We start from the raw sequence: 24,811 nt of genomic DNA on the forward strand, positions 1-24,811 counted from the left end.
CGGCTCTGCAGGCGCAACGGTCATCACTGTGGCCTCGTTGATTCACGTGGCATGACTTAACCGCCAGCTTTTCTGTGTGTCTTGGTTTCCAGGGGCGGGACCTGTGTTCACACAGCAGCCGACAGACCTGGTGGTGGTGGCGGGCCAGCCGGTGACGCTGCCCTGCTCCATCCCCGGCTACCACGGCATGGTGCTCTGGCTGCGTGACGGTATGGCCCTGGGGGTCAACCGAGACGTCTCAGGTAAGGGCCCTCACTAGAAGCTCCGCCAGCGGCTAATGCAGCTGCTCTGTAAAACACGCACACACGCATTGTACGCATATGAGACGATGAGGTGATTCAATAGACATGAACGTGTGTATAGATGATATGTAATTGTTTGGTGGTACTTTAACTTGGATACACAGTGAAATACTAAAATACGTTATTGTAGAAAATAGGAAGGAAACTGCTTTTCACACTTTCTAGCTAAGGCTCTGAAAACCTTGTGTATGTGTATGTGTGTGTGTGAGACTTAGAATCTGTACGAATGTGTGTGTGTGTGTGGTAGTTTGTGTGTGTGTGTGTGGGTGTGTGTGAGTGGTTTTGTGTTTGAATCAGTCTGTGTGTGTGTGTGTGTGTGTGTGTGTGTGTGTGTGTGTGTGTGTGTGTGTGTGTGTGTGTGTGTGTGTGTGTCTGAATCTGTGTGTGTGTGTGTGTGTGTGTGTGTGTGTGTGTGTGTGTGTGTGTGTGTGTGTGTGTGTGTGTGTGTGTGTGTGTGTGGTGTGTGTGTGTCTAAATCTGTGTGTGTATGTGGGCGTTTGAGTGTGTGTGTGTGTGTGTGTGTGTGTGTGTGTGTGTGTGTGCGCGCGTGTGTGTGCGTGTAATTCCCGTTCATCACTGAACATGCTAATTGCCGTTCAGCACCAGCATGCGACTGTTGACCCGGAGAGATCAGCAGAACATTACTACACCTGTCATCACCTGATCTCCCTGCTGACAGCTCCCCCTCCGTCTGCTCCGCCCTCCTCCTGGCACCACTTATCAATACGATATCCGCCATATTACCTCGGCTCAGGAAGAAAAGGGGTATTAAATCTTCCCCTGATATAAACTGGATGAAGTGATTAAAAAACTCAAAAGAATCCAATGGATCGGAAAAAACCAGGGATGAAGGCGGTAGGTTTTACAACTCTATGACTGGGCTGTGTTGAATTACGTGTTTTTTTGGGCGAGCAGCCGCGTTGAATCAGCTTCAAGTATCTCCGACAAGGTGCATCTTGGGAGAACTCTGATCTCTTCTAGTCCGTTCAACTGGGTTGAAGAAAGTTAACATTTATCACAACATCTGCTCTTCTGGCAGATGGTTTATCAGGTTCTTTTTACAGCTTATTTCAGAAACGGCCTGGACCACACAGACACGCGTGAGTGTGCGCCTTGATGTGTGTATATGTGTTTGTGTGTTCGTCTAAACAGACGGCCCCAGCTCAATAAAATCCTCCTCAGCCTACCAGGGATGGCTCAATAAAAATCCATTTCAGCGTCCGTCAGGCTAACAACGAAGATGTAAACAGACTCACACTGCAACGTACGCACACACGCGCTCTCCATCCACACTATGACAGAAATACACTCGCTTTGTCCGTGGATTTTTTCATTTGCAAAATCCTACCCCCCATAAATCTTCATGTGATCATTTTTAAGCATCTTAACAGGACAGAAGCCCCGCCCCCTTCTTCCTCCTAGTTCATTTTGGCGTCGCCCGTTGTTCACTAATTGGGCCTCCGAGGACGTTTGTCTACGATTACATCCATTCTGTCTCACTGCGGGCCCCGTCCCTGGTGCCACTGAACCCAGGCATAATGACCGGTCCCCTGGGGACACTGCCCGCGCCTAACTAAACATCACTATCTACTCTGCTTGGTGGAGGGGGAAGGCCCGGTGGACTGCAGCACACTCACACGCATTATCACACACACACACACACACACACACACACACACACACACATACACACATACACACACACACACACACACACACACACACACACACACACACACACACACACACACACACACACAGTACAGTGTATGTTTGTAGGTTATTGATTGAATGCGTGTGTATATGTGTGTGTATTTTTGGGGGGTTACTGATTGAATATGTGTGTGTGTTTGTATGAGTTTGTGCTTTTGTTTATTGGTGTATTATTGAATGCCTGTGTGTGTGTGTCTGTGGCTGATTGCATGGATGTCTTTTCGATATGTGCAGTACATGAATATGTGATAATCGTGTGCATGTGTGTTTACACTTTTTGTCTCTGCTTTTGTGAATAGGAGTGGATGTTTGGATGTAGATATATGTTTGGGTAATTGCATGCCCGTATGCATTATTCATGTGTGTAAGAAGAACCGTATGCGTCTTTGTGTGTGTGTGTGTGATTGTTAGAGACAGAGAAAATGAGAGAGGGTGTGTATTAATGGTTTTGCCCATGTAAGTGATTCTGTCATGGCATTAGTGTTATTTTTTTCGCTCGTGATTGCAGATCAGTGACAAGGGCTAATGCGAGCGGGATTGACTTAAACGGTGCCAGCGCGTTTGTTATGTGTTGACAGCATAATAAGCCATTTCTCTTACCAGGGCGAACCCAAAAAAACAAAACAACACAGAGCCAGCCGTTCTGCTGACAATGCTCTCATTTAAACATTATATTATTTCAATTGTCAGTGGAGGGAAAAAATAACCTTGGAAGTAGAAAGATATTAGTGGCGAAAGATAATGGCACTTGTGAAACTAAACACCATTGGCAATTCCGATTTAATAGGCCGTATGGGCGCTGGAGTAGCCTATTAACCTAAATCAAAAGTACAAAGTCAATGAGGGAATAAGGATTGACATGCAACGCCTGTGCAGTCTAAATGGGCTCTGAAAGGAAAGGTGTTGTGCAGAGTTCAACCGGCTACTAACTTCCCCCCTTCACTCCCCTTTTATGTCTTCCCATCTCTCTCTCTCTCTCTCTCTCTCTCTCTCTCTCTCTCTCTCTCTCTCTCTCTCTCTCTCTCTCTCTCTCATCCTCTACCTCCCTCTCTATGTATCTCCATATCTTTGTCTCCCTTGCCTTTCCCTCTCCCTCTCAATCTTTCTCTTTCACCCCCCCCCCCCCCCCCCTCTCTCCCTCTCTTTCTCTCTCTGTCCTTTCTCCATCTCATCCTCTGTCAATACCACTGACCCTCCACGACCCTGTCGCCTAATCGGCAACAAAAGACCCCTCTACTTTACATGCAGCCTTCGCCTTGCGTGGTGCAGGAGCTCTTACCCCCTCCAGGCGCCCCGTCCCTTCACAAAGTTCCTTTCACCAGCCAAGGTATTGATGATGATACAGCGCTCCAGCGAGGCTCCGCATATCGCAGGGCTTGAGTAGTCATTCAGCAGACCATTAACACAGCGACTGGGTCTAGACCTGCATCAACATTCATCGCCAAACGCGGCCCCCTTAAAAAGCATTCGGGCAAAGCTCCAAACACGCTCATCAGAAGTCAGTCAACATGCTAATGAACATGTCTGAATTGCCAAATGGTTTGGGGGATTCAATTCAATAAGATTACCGAAAAGCTGGGAAAGGTAAGGCTTCAGAGGTTACTAATTAAATGACCTGGAAGGGCTTGTTATATCCAGCCCTTTCACTTAAGTCTTTAATATCCGCTCATTTTTTCATGGACTATGTGATGATACTCCTCCTCATATGGATTGCATGGCTTTTCGGGGCACAAGTAAAACTGTTTTATTAAACAACAAAAATTGATGGAGCACAATACTGGGGTTTTTGCAAGTTGAGATTAGGGGCACTTAATCAAAAGTGCAATATTGCCTTTTCAATAAGTCCTTGTTTGACACGAGGCCCGGGCGATACAATTCCCAAGAATAAAAATACAGTGTGTAGAGGTGTGTAAAGGCAAATCTCGGTTTTTCGCAAAGTAAAGTGCCCACACATTGCCCACCGAAGGGCAAACAGCCAATCACCACCCTTTGACTGTGTCCTCTGACTGAACAATGAGAACTTTGCAGGACTGTAACCGCAGTGTTGTCTCTCGACTCCGGAGCGTAGGTCAGCTGCTCCCACAAGCTGTTTTGGTTCTGAATCAGAACCCTTGTCTGTCTTCTACAAACACATTTTGTCTAGCACTGTGTGCGCTACAAAATAGCGTCCAAGGGCTGTTCGTCCATCTGGAATGGCCGTTATTACAGAGTTCCTGGAGCAGGCTCTTGTTGTTATTCATTTATAAATGTATGCGTTTTAAATTTAACATTCAGCGCAATCCGATGATAGGATTTCACCAATCGTGTGGTTCTGTATGGTAAAAAAAACAAAAAACGATGTTATGCTAAAAGGCATGTGTATGTTGTACTGGACTGTGTTAGTTGTTTTCTTTACAATACCGCCGCCAGTCGGCTAGTCCCAACAACCACATATCAACACCACCACTCCACCCCTTGCCACCACCACAAACCCACTACCAACACCACCACCTCCCCCAACCACCACCACCTCCCTAACCACCACAAGCACCTCCATTGTCACTACCATTACCTTCTTATCCACCACCTCCCCAATTGCCACCACCACCCACACCCCACTATCACTACCATGATCAACACCACCACTAATATGACCACCACCAGCATCACAACTAACCCTCCGTGAGTATTATGACCACCTCCATCATCAACACCAACCCCAACACCTCCACCACCACTTTCTTCCTACCACACTGCGATTCCTTTCTCCCCAGTTTGCTGGTAGTTATTTACAGGGTGCTGTTACTACAACACTGATTGGTCTCCCTGGCACTGGTTTCGTGAACAATCTCTTGAAATCATTAACCGCTTTTCATGTTCCCTCGTGTGTAGAAGTGTAAAAGTTAAAAACACATGAGCGTGTTTGTTTGAAGACACACGAGCAAGCTGTCACATGTTGTTTTTTTCCCTAGAACAATTTTTTTATGAGATGCCACAGCAACTGGTCAAATAAAGTGCCTAATACACAATGACATTGCAAATAGGATTCGTTGACTAATAAATTGGATACTTTCCAGAGTTGTCAATCAAGCAACCTATTGAGTTGCAAACAGGCACACATTTTTTTGTTTCAATCGAAATTATTTCATTTAAATCTAATCAAAATGTGAATCTATTTATAATGAGCTCATTCCCTGAGTGCCTGAGTGTCATTTATTGATTTGTTTATCTTTAATTCAACATGATATCTGTGATATAAATATTAATACAAATAAAAAACAAGAGAGTCCACAGTTGGGCACCAAGTCATTTCTATACCACATGTTGTATGACTGGTTAGAAAGTGACGCCTCACCTGGAGTAGGTGTGGGGTCTCTACCTGTGTTCCCTGTAAGTTCCCCTTCTGTTTCTCCAAAGGATCCTCTGGTTCTCTCCAGGGGAGCCTGTGGCTCCCCCCCCCAGAGACATGTCTGGGTACTGTGCAGAGTGCTGCAGAAAGGTGACCTCCATCCAAATCTCCACTTGATGCAGCTGTGCAAGACAAATGAGGCCTAGATGCGTTACCTCTGGGAATCCATATATGTTATCCATGTATGTGTTGCTTTACACGCTCTATACACACGGAACCAGAGGCCAATGGTGAATGCTGTTATTGCATGGCTCTTGTTTTGAAAAGAGACTATCCATAGGGGGTGAGGTAGTGTTTCTGTTTGGGGTGTGAGGGGGGGTGAGAGAATTACAAATCTCTATTTCAGAATGGAATCAATAAACTGTGATGTTTTTCACTCAAGCCGTCGGGCATCAAAACAGCCTCCACCTTCCCCCGCTCCACCCCAGCTTATGGTCTCCCAGCTTGCTCTCTCTCTCTCTCTCTCTCTCTCTCTCTCTCTCTCTCTCTCTCTCTCTCTCTCTCTCTCTCTCTCTCTCTCTCTCTCTCTCTCTCTCTCTCTCTCTCTCTCTCTCTTTCTGTCTCTCTCCATCTCTCTTTCTCTCTCAATCTCTCTTTCTCTTTCTGTCCCATGGTTCAAGAGCACCTCAATCGACCAAAGGGGTCTTGGAAGTGACATTTGCCATATATCCATGAGTGTGTGCATGTCTGTTTGTGTATGTGTGTCTGTGTGAGAGTATACAATGTTGTTCGGCACGCGTGTTAGATTTCCTTCACTGGAGTTGAGGCGAAGGGACTAATCTGTAGAGCAGCCTAGAGTGTCAAAGATGTGTCTGTAATGTGCTTTGAAGTGCCCTAGCCGGACCTGGGGCTAATAAATACAGATAGATTATGCAGTAAAATAAAATTAATTTTCCTATCAATCTTAATTCATTGTATCTGTATATAAAAATAAATAAAGTAAGGCTGATAAATGGTATGTTCAGAGTAATATCCGAGCGTACGTTTGAGGATAAAGAGTATGTTTGCCAATAGGTAAATAGTTTCCTGATATATTGTTTTCCTAGAAAACTAAAAGATTAGCTTTTTTATTCTAATTGTCCTCGTTAGCCGTTAGCCCTCTTTTGGCAGAGCACTTTCAACCGGTGTCAACGGCCTCAAAGGCTTCGGCGGTGTGTCTTCCCCCAGTTGTCCTGTCTGGCTCCCACGTATTCATTGTAAAATAGCAATTAAGGCATTCCTCTGTACAAGGTGGAGACGGGAGAGTGCCAAACCTCCTAATCTCCTGGGAGGCTAAACCCAAACAACAAACAGCCATGGTCTTCCTCCACCCAATTTCCACAGATGCAATCTGGAATTGCATGTACAGTTACAAGGCAATAACAGAAAGAGCAATTAATACTTATTGGAAAAACTCAACATTTGAACAAACATCCCCCCCCCGGACTGTGTTTTGTTTATGTTTAGTGTCCACCATAAGAGCCGCTGTCTGAAAACAAGTTGTTTGGTACATTGAAAAAACAGGCTTTTGTTGCCAAATGTTCTAAATACCAGAATTACTGGGGACGCAACTGCCAATTCCTGTTTATGTTTTTATGTTAAAAAAAAAATCGAAATGAGTCAGGGTTTGTTATCGTTATTTTCCTTATAACATTACAGCTCGAGTCAGTCAAATTACTATGTGCAAAGGTTGACTTTCCTTGGTGTACAAGATCGTATCTATATTAAGTGATCCTATTTCATTAGACTGCTATCATTGTGGGACTCAAATTCACAAGGTATTCCTTTACCAACTTACATAATATCCTCATTACTCATGCTGTGATGTTCTTTTTGAACAGTGAATATCTGACACTAAAAATTGAAACACCTCAATGTCAGGTATTAACGATCATGAATCTATTCCCATATTGTCCAGCTCTGCTCTATGCACTGTTGCTGGAAGCTGTGCAGCTCGCTTATGAAACCCTACGGTCCTCTATTCCTCACCTCTTCCAGGGTACCCACGCTACGACATCGTCGGGGACCACAGCAAGGGGGAGTACCACCTCCTCATCCAGCGCACCGAGATGCAAGACGACGCCTTCTTCGAGTGCCAGGCCATCCAGGCGGCCATTCGGTCGAGACCCGCCCGCCTCACCGTGCTGGGTAAGACTATATAGAACTCTTTCTCTTTATCCATTTACTCCACGAAAAAGATAGTTTGTCTCGATAAATCATTGTATTGTGGTCCACAACTCGTGGAAAAACAGTGCAGGTTTAAGTTTGTCATGTTTAATATCACACCAAGGTACAATACACTGCACACGTAAACTTTTTGATTAGTTGTAAAACCATCAGCCGAATGACTTAACAGAAGTTGTTCATAACACTTTACTTCAACGTCTTCTAAAAATGTTGTAATACTATCAAATATTGTTTTGTTTTGTTTCAGTTTCACCTTCGCTTTCATTGAGGATTGACCAGTGTAGAGTTAGGTTTCCGGTGTTAACCTGATCAGATGAGTTTTGATGATAGCGTCTTGAAAAATGATGGAAAGCAATGCTGTCTGATCCGGGATGGATCGTGTTCTGTTATCGCAGTACCAGGGTGAATGAAGAGTTGCAACCTGGTGGGGATATTTCCCTAGAGACCCTGTGGAGATGGTGATGCTCGGCGCCAGACTCTGTAACCTGACCTTTTAATTCTTATATTTGGAGAAGCAATTGAATATACTGTACATCCTGCAGCAGCCTTTATAGAGGCTGTCTAAAACGAATGAATAAAATAGAATGGATTTTATAACGGAATAGATTGGAACAGGGGAGAATACCTAATTGGTTACAGTCCTCAAACTTTAGTCTTAGTTAAGAAAAACTAAAAATACATCAGGAGGGGATGTGGCGGAAGAGGAGAAGGAGGAGGAGGAGACAGAAGAGGAAGAGGAGGAAGGCAGGGGTAGTAAATGATACACAGTTAATCAAGGGGAGCTAATCCACAAATGCAACGTCCACCTGGATCCGTTCTCCAGCAGACCATCACTTGGCCCACCAAATTGATTTGGGACCCCGGCCGTTATGGGCTCTTGGTTGGAGAGTGTGGGTAGACATGGCGAAGGCTGATTACCATTATCGATTCAGGGCCTTCTCCATATTTAAAAGCATGATATATTCCAGAGCTATCTGTCCGTTGCACCGCCACCACTGCTCAGTCAATGCCCCCCCCCCATCCTCCCCTTCCTTCCCCAACTAATCCTGAGATGGCTACTTAATGCCGAGAGAGAGGTGGAGAAAGATAGATGGTTGGGAAGAGTTAAGATGTGGGAGATTGGGGGTGGGGTTCATTAAAATGATTAATCGGAGATAACAGAGAGGGACTCATTGTTGTTCATGTTTGTTGTTTTTTCGTTCTTTCTCCCTCTCACTCACAGAGAGACTCACCGTTCAGGCATGAGCACGATCAATGGTCTCCTTGCTGGCTTTAAAACACAACTGTAGCATGATGTGTGATGGAATAAAAGTAACTCCATAAAGCATGTTGCATATGAACCTGGAGTAGGGCTTGGCTCAAGTAAGAGCTTGTCTTGGCAGCTGGGCCTTGTTTGGAACCGGCCACGGCTGAGGCCAAAACGTATTACAGTGGGTGGGCATGATTCAACACATTCATAATTCATGAAACACTGAACCTATAACCGCTTTCATAACTTTTTGACATTATTAGCCTTTGTATTATTCATGTGCAAGCGTGGTTTTAAGTTGGTAACTTGCTATTTTCGAGGAACCGGCCAATGTATTAAAAATTGCAGATATAGAAGTCGGTAATGGTGTACATTAGACAACTTGAGTAATTAGAACAGAGTGGTAATTGGATCTTATCAGAAACAGCAATATATAGCTACACTTTGCAATATCCCATTGGTATATGTTGACTGTAGGTTACCTTTACATATACATGGGCATAAACATGTTGAATCAGCTGCAAGATAAATGTTTGCCTTCATTTTTGCAACCAAATTGAAAGCAAGTAGAAGGCAAAGATATTTCCCTCACCACACATTACTTTGGATAAAGCTTGTTTTTAAAGTCCTCTGCTTTCCCATACAAAAAGCAACCACCGAGAAAGACAGTGTTGGAAATTAAGTTTGAAAAGGGAAGGGAAATAGTCTTCAGTTTCAGTCCCCCCTGGACTAAGTTTTCATTTCCCGGAAAGCGTTTGTGCAAACCTACGGTAGAAATAGTCGGATACGATCCACAGTTAACGCTGAAAAATAAATAAGCCAGAGAAGGTATGAAGACGAAGATGTGCAGTTTAATTTAGATTTTTTGAAACAGTCAACTCATATCGCACTCTGACATGGCTTTTTCCGTTCCAAGGTTCGGGACAATATAGATGGCAGGTAAAACATTTGTTGGCACTTGCAACCAATGTCAACTTGTTTTCTTTCCTGTTAAAAAAATATATAAAATAAACAAAAAACCAAACCAAATCCAATTTTGTATGCATATTGTATACTCCATCGCATTTTCTGAAGGAGACCGGCATGCTAGATGTTATTGCGAGCTCACGGTCCCAGCCGCTGGAGTAGAAAGCCCTCAGAGCAACCGACTGCTGACCCCTGACCCCTCTGTTTTAGCGTGGCCGGCTAATCTATGTAGCCTTGGAGACGGACAAAGCTCTATTGAATAAGGCATGAGACGGAGCCTGTGGACAGGCCTCTAGGGAGACTCCAGAAGCTAATTAGATCTTCACAAACTCTTTCCAGACTACACACGCACACACACACACACACACACACACAGACACACACACACACAGACACCTATAAACACACGCATGCAGGCACACATACATTCAACAAACACATGCATGCACAAGCACACATGTACTGTATTCACATAACCTCACACGTCCATTCATGCACACACACACAAACACACACACACACGCATATACATACATGCAAGCACAAATCACATATTGTATGTGGTTACAGACCTGCACGCATATACACACAGAGACACACACATCTATATGCGTATGAACACGCACACACAAAAGTCTTAATGTATATGTCAACAACACAGTCACACACACACGCACACACATATATGCAAATATACAGGTCCCTCATTTGTGTGTACATACAGCTGCACATACACACAAATGTACAGACACACACACACACACGCGCGCACACACACACACACACACACACACAGTCAATTTTCCAAAGAAAGAATAAAAGTATGCTGATGCCAGAGGTTGTTGTTTTAAATTGGCTGCGGTAACCAAGAATGTGATTATCTAACCAAAGTTATAGTAAATTACCATATTTTCAAACAAGTATGTTTTTTTATTTCAGATGTTTGAGGTATAATTAAGAATGTTAGAATCTATCAATCAAGCGATATTAAGCAGTGTCTCTCTTGAACACGAATACAAACAGTCACTAGTTCGCTACCTACGCACTTGGCCTTAAAATAGCTCTTAACAAAGAGCAAAATTATTCCAAATATTAGCTAGCTGGGCTAACATTGAATTATTAAACACTACATGTTGATATTAAAACAGATCAACACGGTACACTTTTTTTTTTTTCACTAGATTGTCTTTTGAGCTATTCCAACAGCCTTTTAGAGGGGAGCTAAGGTAAACACCAGCTGTTGCAAAGAATCGTTGAATTAATCACATTAATTATTATTAATGTCCTTCGTCAAAGTAATAGTGTCGTTGCATTATAAATACATTTTACAACCCTATTTCACCAAAGTTATCACCACAACAAAAAATATGCTCTTCCATTACACGCGGATGATTTATGGATGTTAAGTTCTGAACACAACAGGAAAAACACAATTCCAAGAATTTCAGCCCACTTAACCCTGGAAGCTGTGATATTCGCACATTTTAGTAGCTCAAATTGATTTTTGTGAGGTTTTAGTGAGTTTTTTTGTCAATTGGTAGTTGTATTCATCTTAGGTATAGCATTTCCGCTATACCTAAGAAAAAAAGATATGCTTTTTACTCTGTCAATGGATGAATCATCTGAAGGAGAGGGCCAAGGAATGTCCTCCCCTTATTTTATTATTCCTTTATTATTAATATAATGATAAAAATGAAATATGGTTTTAATTTGTCAATCGAGGAACCACCTGATAGAGAGAGCCAAGGATTGTCCCCCCACCATTTATTTATTTTTTTAAACCCAGCTGCCTCAAGGCTTCGTCTTAGCACTAACCTCCACCTGGGGAATAGCTTTATTATGTGGCCATCGCAGACAGACAAGTGGGTAATTGTGCTTGCTGTGGTCCTTCAACTCAGACCAACAAAATAGCAGTGGGCCCCTGTGGTGATTGTAGTGTGTATTGACCAAGAATTCTGTTGTGAAACGCATTAGGACGTTCTGTGTGCATTGGGTTTACACATCATAGCATTAGAATAGCAGATGTGGAGTATGTGAGGTCTTATAGATATGTGAAGTTTTATATATATATGTATATATATATGTATATATATATAAATGTATATATTTCAGGGTATTTGATTTCAACATTTGAGTTGATTTAGTGTCTTTGCACTCTGCTATTGAATGGCAGAGTTGTGTTAAATTGTTGGATTCAACCAATCAGGACATGTAATGGCACTGATTGCTGCACTCGCCGTTCAGGAAGAAAATGACTTTCAATAACGATTGGGAGGTTGTGTTGTTTACAGAAAAACAAAAAAGGCAAGTGAGTCACATGCAAATACCTGTCAAATTACCTTACTGTCTTGATTGTAATATTTTGGACAAATACCGTGCAACACAAGCTTAACTATTTACATTGTGTCCTACGACTTTTTAGAACTGCATATCTAAGGGGATATCTGGACAGGGATTACCACTGTGTAACCCACCACCTCACTTTTTTTATCCGAAATGCATTGCTTTACTGTTAGGGTTTCCTTGAAACAGGAACAAGAAGAGGCTTTTACAGACAGAGGAGGGAATGAGGGGCACCATATAGCTACCCAACCCCTCCCCCCATCTCCCTTCCCATCCCCTCCATTCTTGCGTGCCGCTCAAACTGTCACCGGATTAGCTTCCACTTTGGCTCTTATCAACCTGAGTTTCATGCAATCAATCAGACACAATGAGGAGTGAGGGGGCGTCTGGATTGGGGGGGGTGGTCGGATCTCGACGTGCCAATAGCTGTGACAAATACATCTGACCTGCTTGACATCACAAGTTGGCTCCCGTTGCATCAGTACTGGGGTCATTTAGATCTATTGATGTCATTCTTCTTTTGACTGTGAAGATTTTAGTTTTTAACGGAAATATGGTAGAAGTAAGACCCCAAGTCCCCCCCCAAAATATCGTAGAAAGATAAATAAATTGACAACTAAATAAATAAACATATTTCACAGTACTACATTTCAGAGGCAACAGGCATTGTTCCTGCAGGCTGTTTTATCGTGTGATTTTATAATGAGACATGTCAGTCAGGGCTTAATGACACACCATATGGAGTGTACAAGACGTGTGTCATGTTCACAGACGTTGGGGTTCTGGGGTCGGCCGGGGGAGGGCGGAGGCTTCGCGGATCTCCCTATGTTCATCTTTCTAGCCATTTTCATAAAACTCTCCATTGATTCTGAATTGCAGCTATAAAACGGTGTAAAGCAAGACCCATTCAAAGTGTGATAGTTTTATGGAAAATAATTTGCAATCAAGTATTCTCGCCGTCATAAAGTTAGCGTTGGTAAATACGACTCAATCAAATTCCAGCAAATTAAACAAAGAAAAGCGTCTAACTGATGTGTCTGAATGAGAATTTCTTAATTGCTTGGAATCTGTCATCTGTTCACAGGGGTAGGTTTTAATAACGGCGGGTTTCTTTTCCACTTCCTTTTGGATGGGGTTCTCTGGTGGGAATCTCACTCAGCACATTCTAAACATTGATTAAAACAATTAAAGGTGTGATGAAATGTTTCCCTCTTGTATCTGCAGCAGTTGACTGATGAGGGCCCTTGGGCCCCAGCCAGGGAAATGACTTGTCCCGTTTATCTCCAACGCTGCTAGGGGCAAGGTACATCCTGTTTCGCAGTGAATCAAATGGGGGAAAAAAATAAGTTTAAACAAAAGTGTGTACCAGGGGAACGACAATGGAAGGTAGAAGTTTCATGAAGTTGGCTAAAATCTTTCATCTGGAGTGGAAACCATTGCTTATTTGAGAATGCGAAGATGTGAAAGACTTTGAGTTCCCTGTTGCTAATTTAGCTTATTAATTACTGAGGCTAAATGCACTGTGCAAATTAAAACATTTCCTCCCTCCCTCCCTACCTTTTATTCTCTCTGGTGTTCTCAACACAATCAGAGAGTCATACCACACAGGTCCCACCTCTCCCCTGGTTCCTCTGTATCTCCGTGACGATTATCTACCCTTCTCAAAATGAATTGGGTTGTGTGCGTCTTTTTTCTGTGAGCCCAAAGGGGCCTTTTGAATTCAAACTCTGTAACTAAAGAGTGAGACGTTCTCAGCACACAGGGATGGAGAGGAGCTGAAGGGCGTTCGATGGTGACAGCTCACCCCTCAACACCCCACGATAATTATTAAAGGGGCAGTGAACCCAAAATCGTTTATATGACTGTCAAGATAGTTATCTATGCAACCTTTTCACTAACTAAAATAAGACTAATTTCGACAGCAGTCAAACCCTATGTTTTTTTCCAGCCTCCTCCAATCAGTTTTTGAACGTTCTTCACTACTTCGAACGCAGGTTGCAATTTGTCATTAGCTGGCCTCATGAGGAATCTATTGACCAGCCGTTTTAAATTGCCTATTTGGAACAATTAGGCCATGATGCTCTCCTTTGAAATACACAGCAAGTGACTGTAACTAGGAATGTTTTTCAGCCCAGTGACAGGGTTGCCAGGGAATCCACATCCCCTTGCTATCCTTCTGTCACAGCGGTCAAACACCAACGCTGATTGGGGGCGGGACGTGAGTCCTATGAAATGAGTCAGAGGGCATTAGGTTTTTTCAGGGATGCCATTATAGGATGGCAGCTGGCAACACCCTCTGTCTGGTGTCCTTGTTAACATTACTAAGTGGAGTAGATAACATGGAGATCAGTGTGTGCTTGGGTGTGATCGGGCTTAGGTGTTGTGTTGCCTACACAGAGCTATTTATTTGGGGTTACGCAAGTAGGTTCTCAACCTCCTCCTATCCTTGGAATAACTTCTGAAAACCGCTTCTTAAAACGACCCCTCTCTCTCACAAGCAGCATGTGGCATTCTAAAAAAAAGGTCCCTCAGCAAACAAACATTGAGTGCGGCATGGTTTATTTACAGCGTTACACCATTCAAGCTGAAAGTGAACCAGATAGATCTCCTTCTAAGATTACTGCTCTAAACTATAATCATTAGTGCAAGAGTAATCTCTGTTTTAATATTTTCTGGTGTACAAAGTTGATATATTTATGATTTCTGAAAGAGATATTAATTAATGTTTTCATGATGTTTTTATGGTCTCATAAAAGGCCCATGGGTAACCCTTTTTTTTAAAGTTTAGTTTGGTGAAATATAAGATTGTTATGAAAGATATGCATGACTATTTGCCTGTTTGCCTTGCAGTGGCATCTATGATACAGGGCAACATTGATTGAGTTCCAACGAAATGCCTGAGAAAATAGACTTGAGATAATGTGAGCCACAGTTTTAGGGGGCAATCCATTCTTTATAAGGAAGAGAGAATAGAAAAACTGAATTCAACTTTTCATAGTTTGGTTGCAGACTTTTTGTCATCTGTCTTTGTTAGAAAAGTTCTTCCTTTATGGTAAAAACCCTTCTGCAGAACCTATTCAAGGCCCCAGAGTGTAATTACTTTTTAATGTGTTCCATAACATATCCCTATTAACCTATTTTTCCTCACAGTGAGAGTGACTACCTCCCTTCTTTCGCCACAATTTACATTTCAGACACTGTCTTTGTTCTTATAATGAGCAAGAGCCATTCCAACCTTAAAACCCACAATTTGAGTTGGACAAAATCTAAATCTCATGTTTTTATTAAACAAGGCCATATTTGTCACATACTTTGTTTGAATACTCAAACTTTTGAAACTTCTTGAATTACTCTCTGGATAAACTTTTATTATGTAACCTGGCACAGTTAAATGTTTCCATTTCCATTGCTAATGACATGGGGGTGCATTTTTCCTGCAGTACACCAAATCTTTAAATTAAATAAATTCCTTGAATCAATTCCACCAAAAGTAGGCCAACAATGAGGCTTACATACTGAACGTTAAACCAATTACAGTGTTGTCACACTGACACGTCAATTCCTACCAACGCAACAACAACTGTAGTGTTTATAATGTTACAAATGTTACAGACACAAATGTTTAGGAACATAAATGAATGCTGAAAAATATAATTTCAGTATATGTATATGAATTATTGTTATACGACAATGCAGAATTATAATCTGCTATCTTGTAATTTTAGATTACATTTTTCTATATGCTGCTATATACATTGTTATTTCCTGATCATCTTCAATGACACCAGAACCAAAAAATAGATACTTTTAAATAGAATTGTGTGAGCTGTGAACACAAAACAACTACAGATAATGAAGACATACATTTTTCATACTATATTTCAAAAACAATCTTTGTGTTGGTTGGAAAAAAGAAACACACCCGGCTTAAAGTCTAGAAAGTATTTAGCGACGATTTACCGTTGCACCCTTTAACCAGCAACCTCCTCAATCCACCCATAATTTTGGACATAAAACACAAGTGATTTGAGTCAGCTGGCCCTCTTAATCACACCATAAGTGCTTGCCTGGGAATCTTCTGTGACATCTTGTCTCTTGTTTAGTGCATTGCATTTTCCCTTTGCCGGGGGTAGATCATCTCTTCTGGGTAATAACTGTTCCTCTAATGAGTCTCATACACATCTGTTGGAGGCCGTGCATAGCATCTCTGTGCAACACCACTATAGGACATTTAGCAAGACTTCCGACACAGCACTAAAATTATGTCTCTGTATAGCTGGGGTACCACACCTGGGAGTGAGGCGGAGAGACAGATGAAGGAAAAAGACAGCGAGCGGGAAAGCGAGACATGAAAGGCAAGGGAAGGTTTCTATGATCTCTGTCTTTTCTTTTTGTAGTTTGGATTGCTAGCCTGCCATCGTGTGAAACGAAGATGGTCACTAAATGCAGCTTCCCGGTTTGGCTCCCGTCAGGCTGAGTGACTGATTGAAGGGAGGGAGCTCTGATGAACTCTCTGCTGCTTCCATACCTCCTGAACACCAGTAGGCCACATTAGGAAGAGAGGTTTTTTTTTAACCCCTGATTGTATGTATACTTATGATATTGTGCATCCATGAAAACAAATGGAGGAGTAAGAAACGTGTCAAAAGCGTCCCTGGACAAAGAAGTCTATGTTTGCTTAAGGTGAACGAGTTGAGGCGTCAACAGAGACATAATGCTTTAACTGTGGAACGGGAACGCGTTTCATCTACGCCTGGCTGTGTGAAATATGCAGGTGCAGCTGGCGTACACCTGCACCGACAATTATGACTTGCGAGTTGCAGTTTGTCTCTAAAAAACTTTCTCCACTCCCCCCTCCCCACGTGAGCACTTGATACGCACTGTTGTCTGGGTTCTGTTGCTCGGCAACGATAACCAGGACTCTTTTTCATGACATGGTTTGTCAAAGCGGAGAACTGCACAAACCAGGTCACAATCCCAGTCATCAGAAACAAGTTAGTAATTAGCATTTCAGCCTTTCGTATACATTTAGCTGGAGACAGAACTAGAAATATATTACGCTGTGGCTTCCTCCACACAACACATGATAATGTAGTGCTTAGGACGTTCAACCTCCAGCCAGGAGGTACCTGGTTACGAGTCCCAAGGTCCACATTGCTTACTTTACTGCTCTGTAATGTTGTCTGGGTTCCTGAGCCGAATGTACTGCAATAGGCAGGCATCACCACAAAAATACAAAAGCTAGAGAAACATTGTGCTGTAATGGAAAAGCTGGTTGAGGACGGGAAATATCCTCCAAGCAAGCAGAGTGAGCAGAGTGTTAAAGGCTGTGTTGTAGAGGGAAACTAGTGCACATAGTCCTCCAATGGCTCCTCGAGTCCTCCACACCAAAGCACGAGCTTAGAGCGCAAACTGAAGCCGAACTTCCTTTCTGCCTTGTCTTCACACCGAAGGCAAATTCAATTCAGCGCATGCTCACTCATCTAGTCGATTTAAATTGATCAGAAAAAATACTATCCGAAGATGTAATAAATAGACCCTGTGTGGGGAAAAGACAGTGCCCTGCAATGCGCTTCAGCGCCGCCTGTGGCGTGAAAGTGCTGATGGATTTACAATGAAATGAAAGTGAACGCGCTTTCCGCACGCACTCTACACTTTGGCTTTGGCTTTTGGAGGCTTCATACAACGCCTAGCGCCGACCAAGCATCGACGTTCTCTGAGGAAAAAGAGGCCGAGTACGGTCTTGAACTCTGTACCGCCCCTCCCTCCCCCCTCACTTCTCCTTTCTTCCCCACCCACCCTCCCACCCTCTTCCTTGTCTTCCTTCCAAGCACTAAGGATGTGCCAGCTGCGTGTTGCGTTTGATTTAGGCCTGCCCCAGATCTGCAAGCTAATGAGCTGAGTGCTCAATCAATAATTCACTCAAGTTTGAATAAAATTCAGTGTGATTAGATCCACTTTCGCACAAGAATGTAATCAGTGCCTTGCAGCCACCTCAACAACTGCTTCTGGCGCTGGTGTCATTCCAACTTGTCTTTTCGGTCGGTTGTTGTGTGCTTATTATTCTTATTGCTGTTTAATCGGCCCCTTGCACTGGCTGTGCACCAATGACCTCCTCGGTGTCTGAGGTGGACAAGAAAAGGGACCAGGCGTCTGCAATCACAAACGTCTTCCCTCCCCACGCTCTCCACGTAATTGCTCACCTGTGGAAGGAATCTGTTGAAACGTTTATCGATTCTGGTTCATTAGAGATACTGGGGGTGTACTGTGAGGGCTGTAAGGACAGATGTCACTAAATGCAAGGCTCAAGCCAAGGAAAGGAATTTGATGGATTATAATGTATGGTAGTCAGTGCATTTAGCCTTTAGAGACTGACTATGATAGTGGTCTTATTTTCTAATAATCCACTGATTTCCTTTTTATTCCAGGGGTAGCAAACCTTTGATATCAGGCGTTTAGCGCCAGGTGTTGTTTTTATAATTTTTTAAATAGCATTGAAACACAATTTATCTTCTTAAACTCATAAATTCACCCCCTGGCATTGCATTGTAAGTGTTTGCAAGCTACATATTCTCAGGCCTTGGCGAATTGGCGAGGCTAGCTTGTAACTTGTCACACTGCCACTCATCCGTTGGTCATGAATAGGAAGGGGTTTGCACTGCACTCTTCTTCACAATGTGACCTATCAGTGTCGCTGTAGGGATGACTAATGTTTCTAAGGGCACGGCGATATAGAACATTGACTGTTACGTGCTCCATCGTAGACAGAATGCTTTTGTTCGGCTTTTCCCAGAATGACCCGTTGTTGTTGGAATACACAAGCATTCACACACATACGTTCACCCACAAACACACACTGACACACACACAAACTCTATGTCCTTGAACATATAAATATAAATATATTTCTGACAATAGATATTTCTTACAATATCACGTTGGGACACTGCTTTTTTTAAAACACACTATTGCAACCACTCTGAGTGGATTAAACTACGGCAAAATCGATCAATCTGTATCGCTGTCAGTCTGTCTGTCGGTATATCTGTCTATCTACCTGTATATCTGTCTGTCTGTCTGTCCATATCTCCTATCTATCTATCTATACTATCTATCGCTATCCCTATATCTACCTAGCTAACTCGCAATCTGTCTGTTTGTCTGTCTTTGTGTCTGTCCTATCTATAAGTCTATCCTATCTCTATCCATCCGTCCGTCTGTCTTTTTTTCCATCTTCTCAATGCGCCTCTTAAGTGGGGCTGTAGCATTATGCATTGTTTTGAACAAAAAAAGACACAGACAATCTGCATGCGCAAGACTGGAAATGTGAAATCCTGACATCCTTCAGATTTTCAGTTGGATTATGATCAACATCAAGCATTTTTCTTAGAGCACTCAAGTATAACATTTGTTCTATTTATGTCCATGGCATGTCCCCCCCAGAGAGAAAAGACTCCCATAAACCCTTGAGAAATGGTGATATTGGTAATTATAATGATGGGAGAAAAGTTAAGATGAATGATGAAAAAACACCTATATAGTAAGAAACACCTTTTCGATCATGTTCACAGGTAGCACGGACACCATCCCTGGTCCAAAAGGAGAGCCTTTCCATGTCTATTTTTTTGTGCTGATTTAATTAGGTGTATCGCTAGCTCAAGTTGATGTCACTTCGGTTCGGTCGCACTTTGTTTCCCTGCTCAAATCCAACCAACAACAGCCACAGACTTTATTTTCTGAAGTTGTTATCTCTCGGACTATAGACTTCAGAGAATATCAAGAATGTTAAATTTAAAAGGTTGTGTTCTTTCGGACAAAGTTATGTCAAGGAGGACAAAAAAATATTTTGAATATTCCCACCTAGGGTTGGGTATTTCAGTGGGTGTGTGACATTATTATTATTTGGGGTCCAAAAGTGTTGGTTTGCAAGAGGAAAAATTACACAGACATTGATTGGCAGCTGATTAAAACAGTAAAGGGTTCACATTTGAGCACATGCTCCAATTGCATCCCAATTTGAAATCCCCCCCAAAAAATACTACCACAACCTTTTTTTCTCGAACAGCTTATCAAAACCACACAGAACCAATGTGTACTCCTACCTCTCCGCTGAGCAAGCAGTCGCAAACTCAACCCCACCCTCCTCTCCTTTCCCTTCCCTGCAGTTCCCCCCGATGACCCGGTGATCGTGGGTTCCCCGGTGGTGAGCCTGCGGGCGGGCGACCACCTCAACCTCACCTGCCACGCGGATAACGCCAAGCCCGCCGCCTCCATCATCTGGATCCGCAACGGCCTGGTCCTGAGTGGAGCCATGTACTCCAAGGTGAGCCCCTTGAAAACCGCAAAAACACGGTCAAATCTAGGGTTTACGAGGGTCTGACTCCCCTGCCACAATGACCCTGAGTCCAAGCTAATGTCCCATGCGAACCCCCCCCCTACACCTACCAATGATGGACTATTCCCGCTGACTAATACATTGTTTACTCAGAAAAAAAGCAGAAAAAAATAATTCCACCCCCTCTACTATGACTTTAATCCACCTTTACAAGGGTCCTGCCAGTCTTCAAAGCCTCAGCTGTAGGGCAGTTCAAAAAGTGCACTGTTAATTTATAATTAAGAACAAGAAGGGAGACGTTTTTGCCAATGAGCAAGTTTTGCGCACTGCCTTTATTTTACTCATATGTGCTGTGCCAGTTTACTACACAACAGTGAGTGCGATTAGTAGAGCTTGGTTAATTACTGCTAGGTTTCAGTCTAGCCATAATAAAGCCAAGCTGCATTCCGCAAAGTCTGCAAAATGTCAATGGGCTTTATTACCCACCATTAGGCCAAGCAGACAACTAATTATTTTACTCTAATAGAAAACTATAGAGCTTGCAAATTGCCCCGGGTCGAAATGAACTTTATTTGTATAACAAATTGTGCATCGTATAGAGAAAAAAAATAAGCAATGCTTTTGACCCGGCCGCATGGTTTCTGTTCAATGATTAACATGTCACTCTGTGCTACCCTTATTAATATACAGGTACCGTCGTTATATGGAGAAAGAATTTGCTGACACCCAATCATTTTCTTTTAAGGAGACAGGGTGAAATTAAAGCAGCAAAACATGATTAAAGACAAGACGTCTCATGCAAGTTCTAAAAACAAACAACAACCTCTGAGCATACTGCTCAGTAGAGACCGGGCCCCTAAGGCTCGTACAATGTTCCTTCAGATGGAGTGGGTGTAGACTCGAGCAAGGGTCATTCCCGACGGTGCCTTCCCACCCCTTTAGTCTCCAGCGGGGGAGGGCACTGACAGCCCCGCCGAATCCAAGAAGAGGACGAAGAAGAAGTAGCGACGGTGCCGAGGGAACAATCAATTGACGTGTTGCCAAACACTAATCAGAGAGTGAAGGGCCGGAGTCCATCTATCTCTGTCTACTTGAAGCAGCCATCCACACGGCAACACCACCACAAGCGGGTCTCTAACAATGAGTCAACACAGATGCACTCGCAGGACACAGGCGTTTACCATTGACAATGCTAGCCTGTGATATAGTATCTGTATATAATGTATATAAAAATACCAACGCATGAATCAGTTGGTAATAAAATCAAACCCAATCCCCATAGCCTGCAACTCTAATCCATAGCATAACATGATGAGCTCAATATGAAATTAGAGAAGCTACACATAGAGATGGTGTTTCTCGTTTTGTACGATCCGATCAAATGAATACTGCAGTGCCTGTGGGTATTGAGCGGGGTGACAAGGAGGATGTCCTCCTACTTTTATAGTTATTTTATTAATGATTTGAGTCACACTGACCTCCTTTAGTCCACCCCCTGCTCTCCCTCTCCCCTAGTGCTGTTGTGTAGACTTATTCCCCACCATATACATTATGTCTAAAACATGAATGTTGGTTGATTCCAATTGAATGACATTTAATCAATAACTTCCAGTTAATTACTTCTAGTTCATCCTACAAATATTACGTGTTTACATGTTTATGAAACACAATGGGCAACATGCACTTGATGAATGCAAATATAAAAATACAATTTAATCTGGTAAGCAAATTATTTAGCAAACAATGTTTCCTGAATGTCAGTATGTGAACCAAAACATGCAATAAATATTTGGTTCATTACAGAAAACAGACAGCTGTAGCAGTGTGAATAAATAAATTATAGACAATTTGAAGCCGATATCAAACTCAACTTGATGCAAAACTACCAGCATGATGTGATTGCACTTTTAAAAAGCAAACACATGCACAATGTTGGGTTTTAAAAGCGCAGCAAAAAGCATGTCTTCCCAAACAGCAGGATCGTTGCAGTCTTAACAGATGTTTCCTGTCCTGGTTCTGATCATTATGGCAAGGGTAGCGGTTCACTGTTTGATACTTTATCGGGGGAATGCGTTTGATAGATGAACAGATATACTTGATATACTCGTCTGTCCCCCCAGAAATCCCTTTCCTTCCCTGTAGGAGTGTTCGCTTCCTCTGGACTAAAGCTCCAGGAAAAATGCCTTATATTAAGAATGTTTATTGCATCATGTTAAGACTTAATAATTGAATCGCACAACATTGTAATGCAACCGTGTTATAGGGCCAATGTGTCTATTTTTACAAGTGTCATCCGAACATTTGTTTACATTTTAGACAAGAATTAATTATTGTTAAACCTTCAAAGGACCATAGTCTGTGCAGATATGGTTTTTTTGGGTGCTTCAGTTCATCACTGGATAACATGTTGGCTACAATGTTTGACCCCCGATCAACTGGTACCAGTTAGATCCTCAATGTACAAAAACCTACCTGTAGGTATCCTTGAGCAAGATGCCTAACCGTTTACCTGGTCCTTGATGACAAATACAAGAATTCACTGTAAAAGCATCTGCCAATGATTGTATAGTAAATATGTAATAACGCACCCCTTTCAAAGAAACATTCTAATTTCATGGCATACTTAGTTTTGGGTTAGACGTTCTGCTGTCTGTGAAATCAGACAAGCAAAGGAACAAGAACAAGAAACAACAAGAAAATGAAAAATCAATTGGTGTTAACTATTTATGCCAACTGGAAACGGTATAAACACATCAATTTAAATGACCAAAGATCAGGCCCTTTCATTAGCATTGGTGCTCTGCAGCAAGAGGGGTCTTGTTATAACCAAACCAATCATCTTTAACCTAGATGGCCACATTAGTTTGCCCATCCAGGGTCTGATGGGGCTCATAGGGACATGGGCACAAACTCACTATTGCCTGGGAAAGGAATTAGGTGGCCGGCACCGCAAAGTCAAAGACCCACAAGTGGCTAATTTAAATGAGGGGCTCCAAAATGGCCAGTTTAGTTTTAGATGGAGGAAAATCCCCAGGAAAAATCAATTCTTCGAAATTGGAGAAGAAAAAAAAAACTGATATAATAACCGACACAACAGCCAAACTAATGGCGCTTTTTCCTGTTTGTTTTACTGCAGCCATAGCAGGCAGAGAGCGAGGGCTTTTTTTGTTGTTGTCCTTCACTTCATTGCATCACACTCCACACATCCTCCCACTCCTCAGTCCTTGGATGTCTGTGGCTCCTTCCATTCATCCTCGTCTGCCCACAGCTTTAAAGAGCCACAAACAAAGTTAGCACAACAAAGAGACCATTCCTTAAAAAAACTGATGATGGCTCTTCGACAGAAAAGGCTTTGTCAAGCTGTGAGGACATGATATGAGAAGGCATCATTTCCCTGCTGAATGCATTCAGGGGCAGCTACTCCACTCCTGGGAAATGCCACTGGGAGATCCACGCCTGTTCGCGTCTGGATCTTCCCTCAGACAAGGAGGTGATAAGAAGCAGGCAGGTCATCTGGCCATCTTGTATATCTCTCCCTAAAGTATTATATATATTTCCATTTATAAGAATGCCATTATCGGCCTATCTAGATGTAGAGCGCCTCATGTTTCCCTATCTCATGTGACTAGAATTTAAAAAGTAATATATACTGTATATACATATTTGAACTATCCTCTATGACATTGTTGTTGTTGTTGTTGATTTTTGGTAAGGTGCACAGATTATCATTGAATGAGCCAAGCCCGTCTGTCTCTGCATCCGTCCTTCCTCACTTCAAGGGGGTGGGTGAGCTTTGCAATCTTTGTCATGGGAGTTGGAGGAAAAAGAGATATGCGGCAATGGGAGAGGCTGCAGCAGAACATCGATGCCCAGAGGAAGGCTTCCTAATGTCCCTCTCCCACGAGAGCTGATTCAGCCCAAGTGGGGGGTGAGATTTAGTCAGGAGGTGCAGACGCGATCATAACAGGATTCCCAGTAGGCCCGAGACACCGTGCAATGGATAATTGCTTCATTGCGGCAGACTGTTACTGTCATTGCTTTGATGACCTCTTTCATTGAAGACGGGTCAGTTTCAAATCCTTGGGAGCTTTATGATCATTCTCCAAAATAAAGAGTTTTTATCTTTCTAAAGTTAAATGTTTGGAATTAATTCTCGTGCCTGAAAATGTTTTATGACCAATGGTTTGAACTAATGGGTTTCGTATATAGCCTCATCATTTTTCATCATTTTGTGAAAAGTGGAGACCACCAATTTGTCACCCATTGATCTTCCAAATTATATTGGATCAGTAATTCAGAAGTTTCCACTGGGGCCACACAACTCACCACATGACACTCCGGTGTTGATT

The 24,811-nt window shown here is 42.6% G+C and overlaps 1 protein-coding gene across 1 annotated transcript in view; it reads left to right on the plus strand.

Annotated features, from left to right (window-relative positions):
- Positions 1 to 24,811, plus strand: part of LOC115547636 (kin of IRRE-like protein 3) — a 153,160-nt gene that overhangs the window by 85,227 nt on the left and 43,122 nt on the right. The window contains exons 2-4 of the mRNA XM_030362006.1: positions 93 to 242; positions 7,381 to 7,530; positions 20,293 to 20,450. Coding sequence (XP_030217866.1) covers positions 93 to 242; positions 7,381 to 7,530; positions 20,293 to 20,450 — 458 coding nt within the window. The remainder of the gene's footprint in view (positions 1 to 92; positions 243 to 7,380; positions 7,531 to 20,292; positions 20,451 to 24,811) is intronic.

Source organism: Gadus morhua, chromosome 7, assembly GCF_902167405.1.
Source record: "Gadus morhua chromosome 7, gadMor3.0, whole genome shotgun sequence".
Taxonomy (NCBI): domain Eukaryota; kingdom Metazoa; phylum Chordata; class Actinopteri; order Gadiformes; family Gadidae; genus Gadus; species Gadus morhua.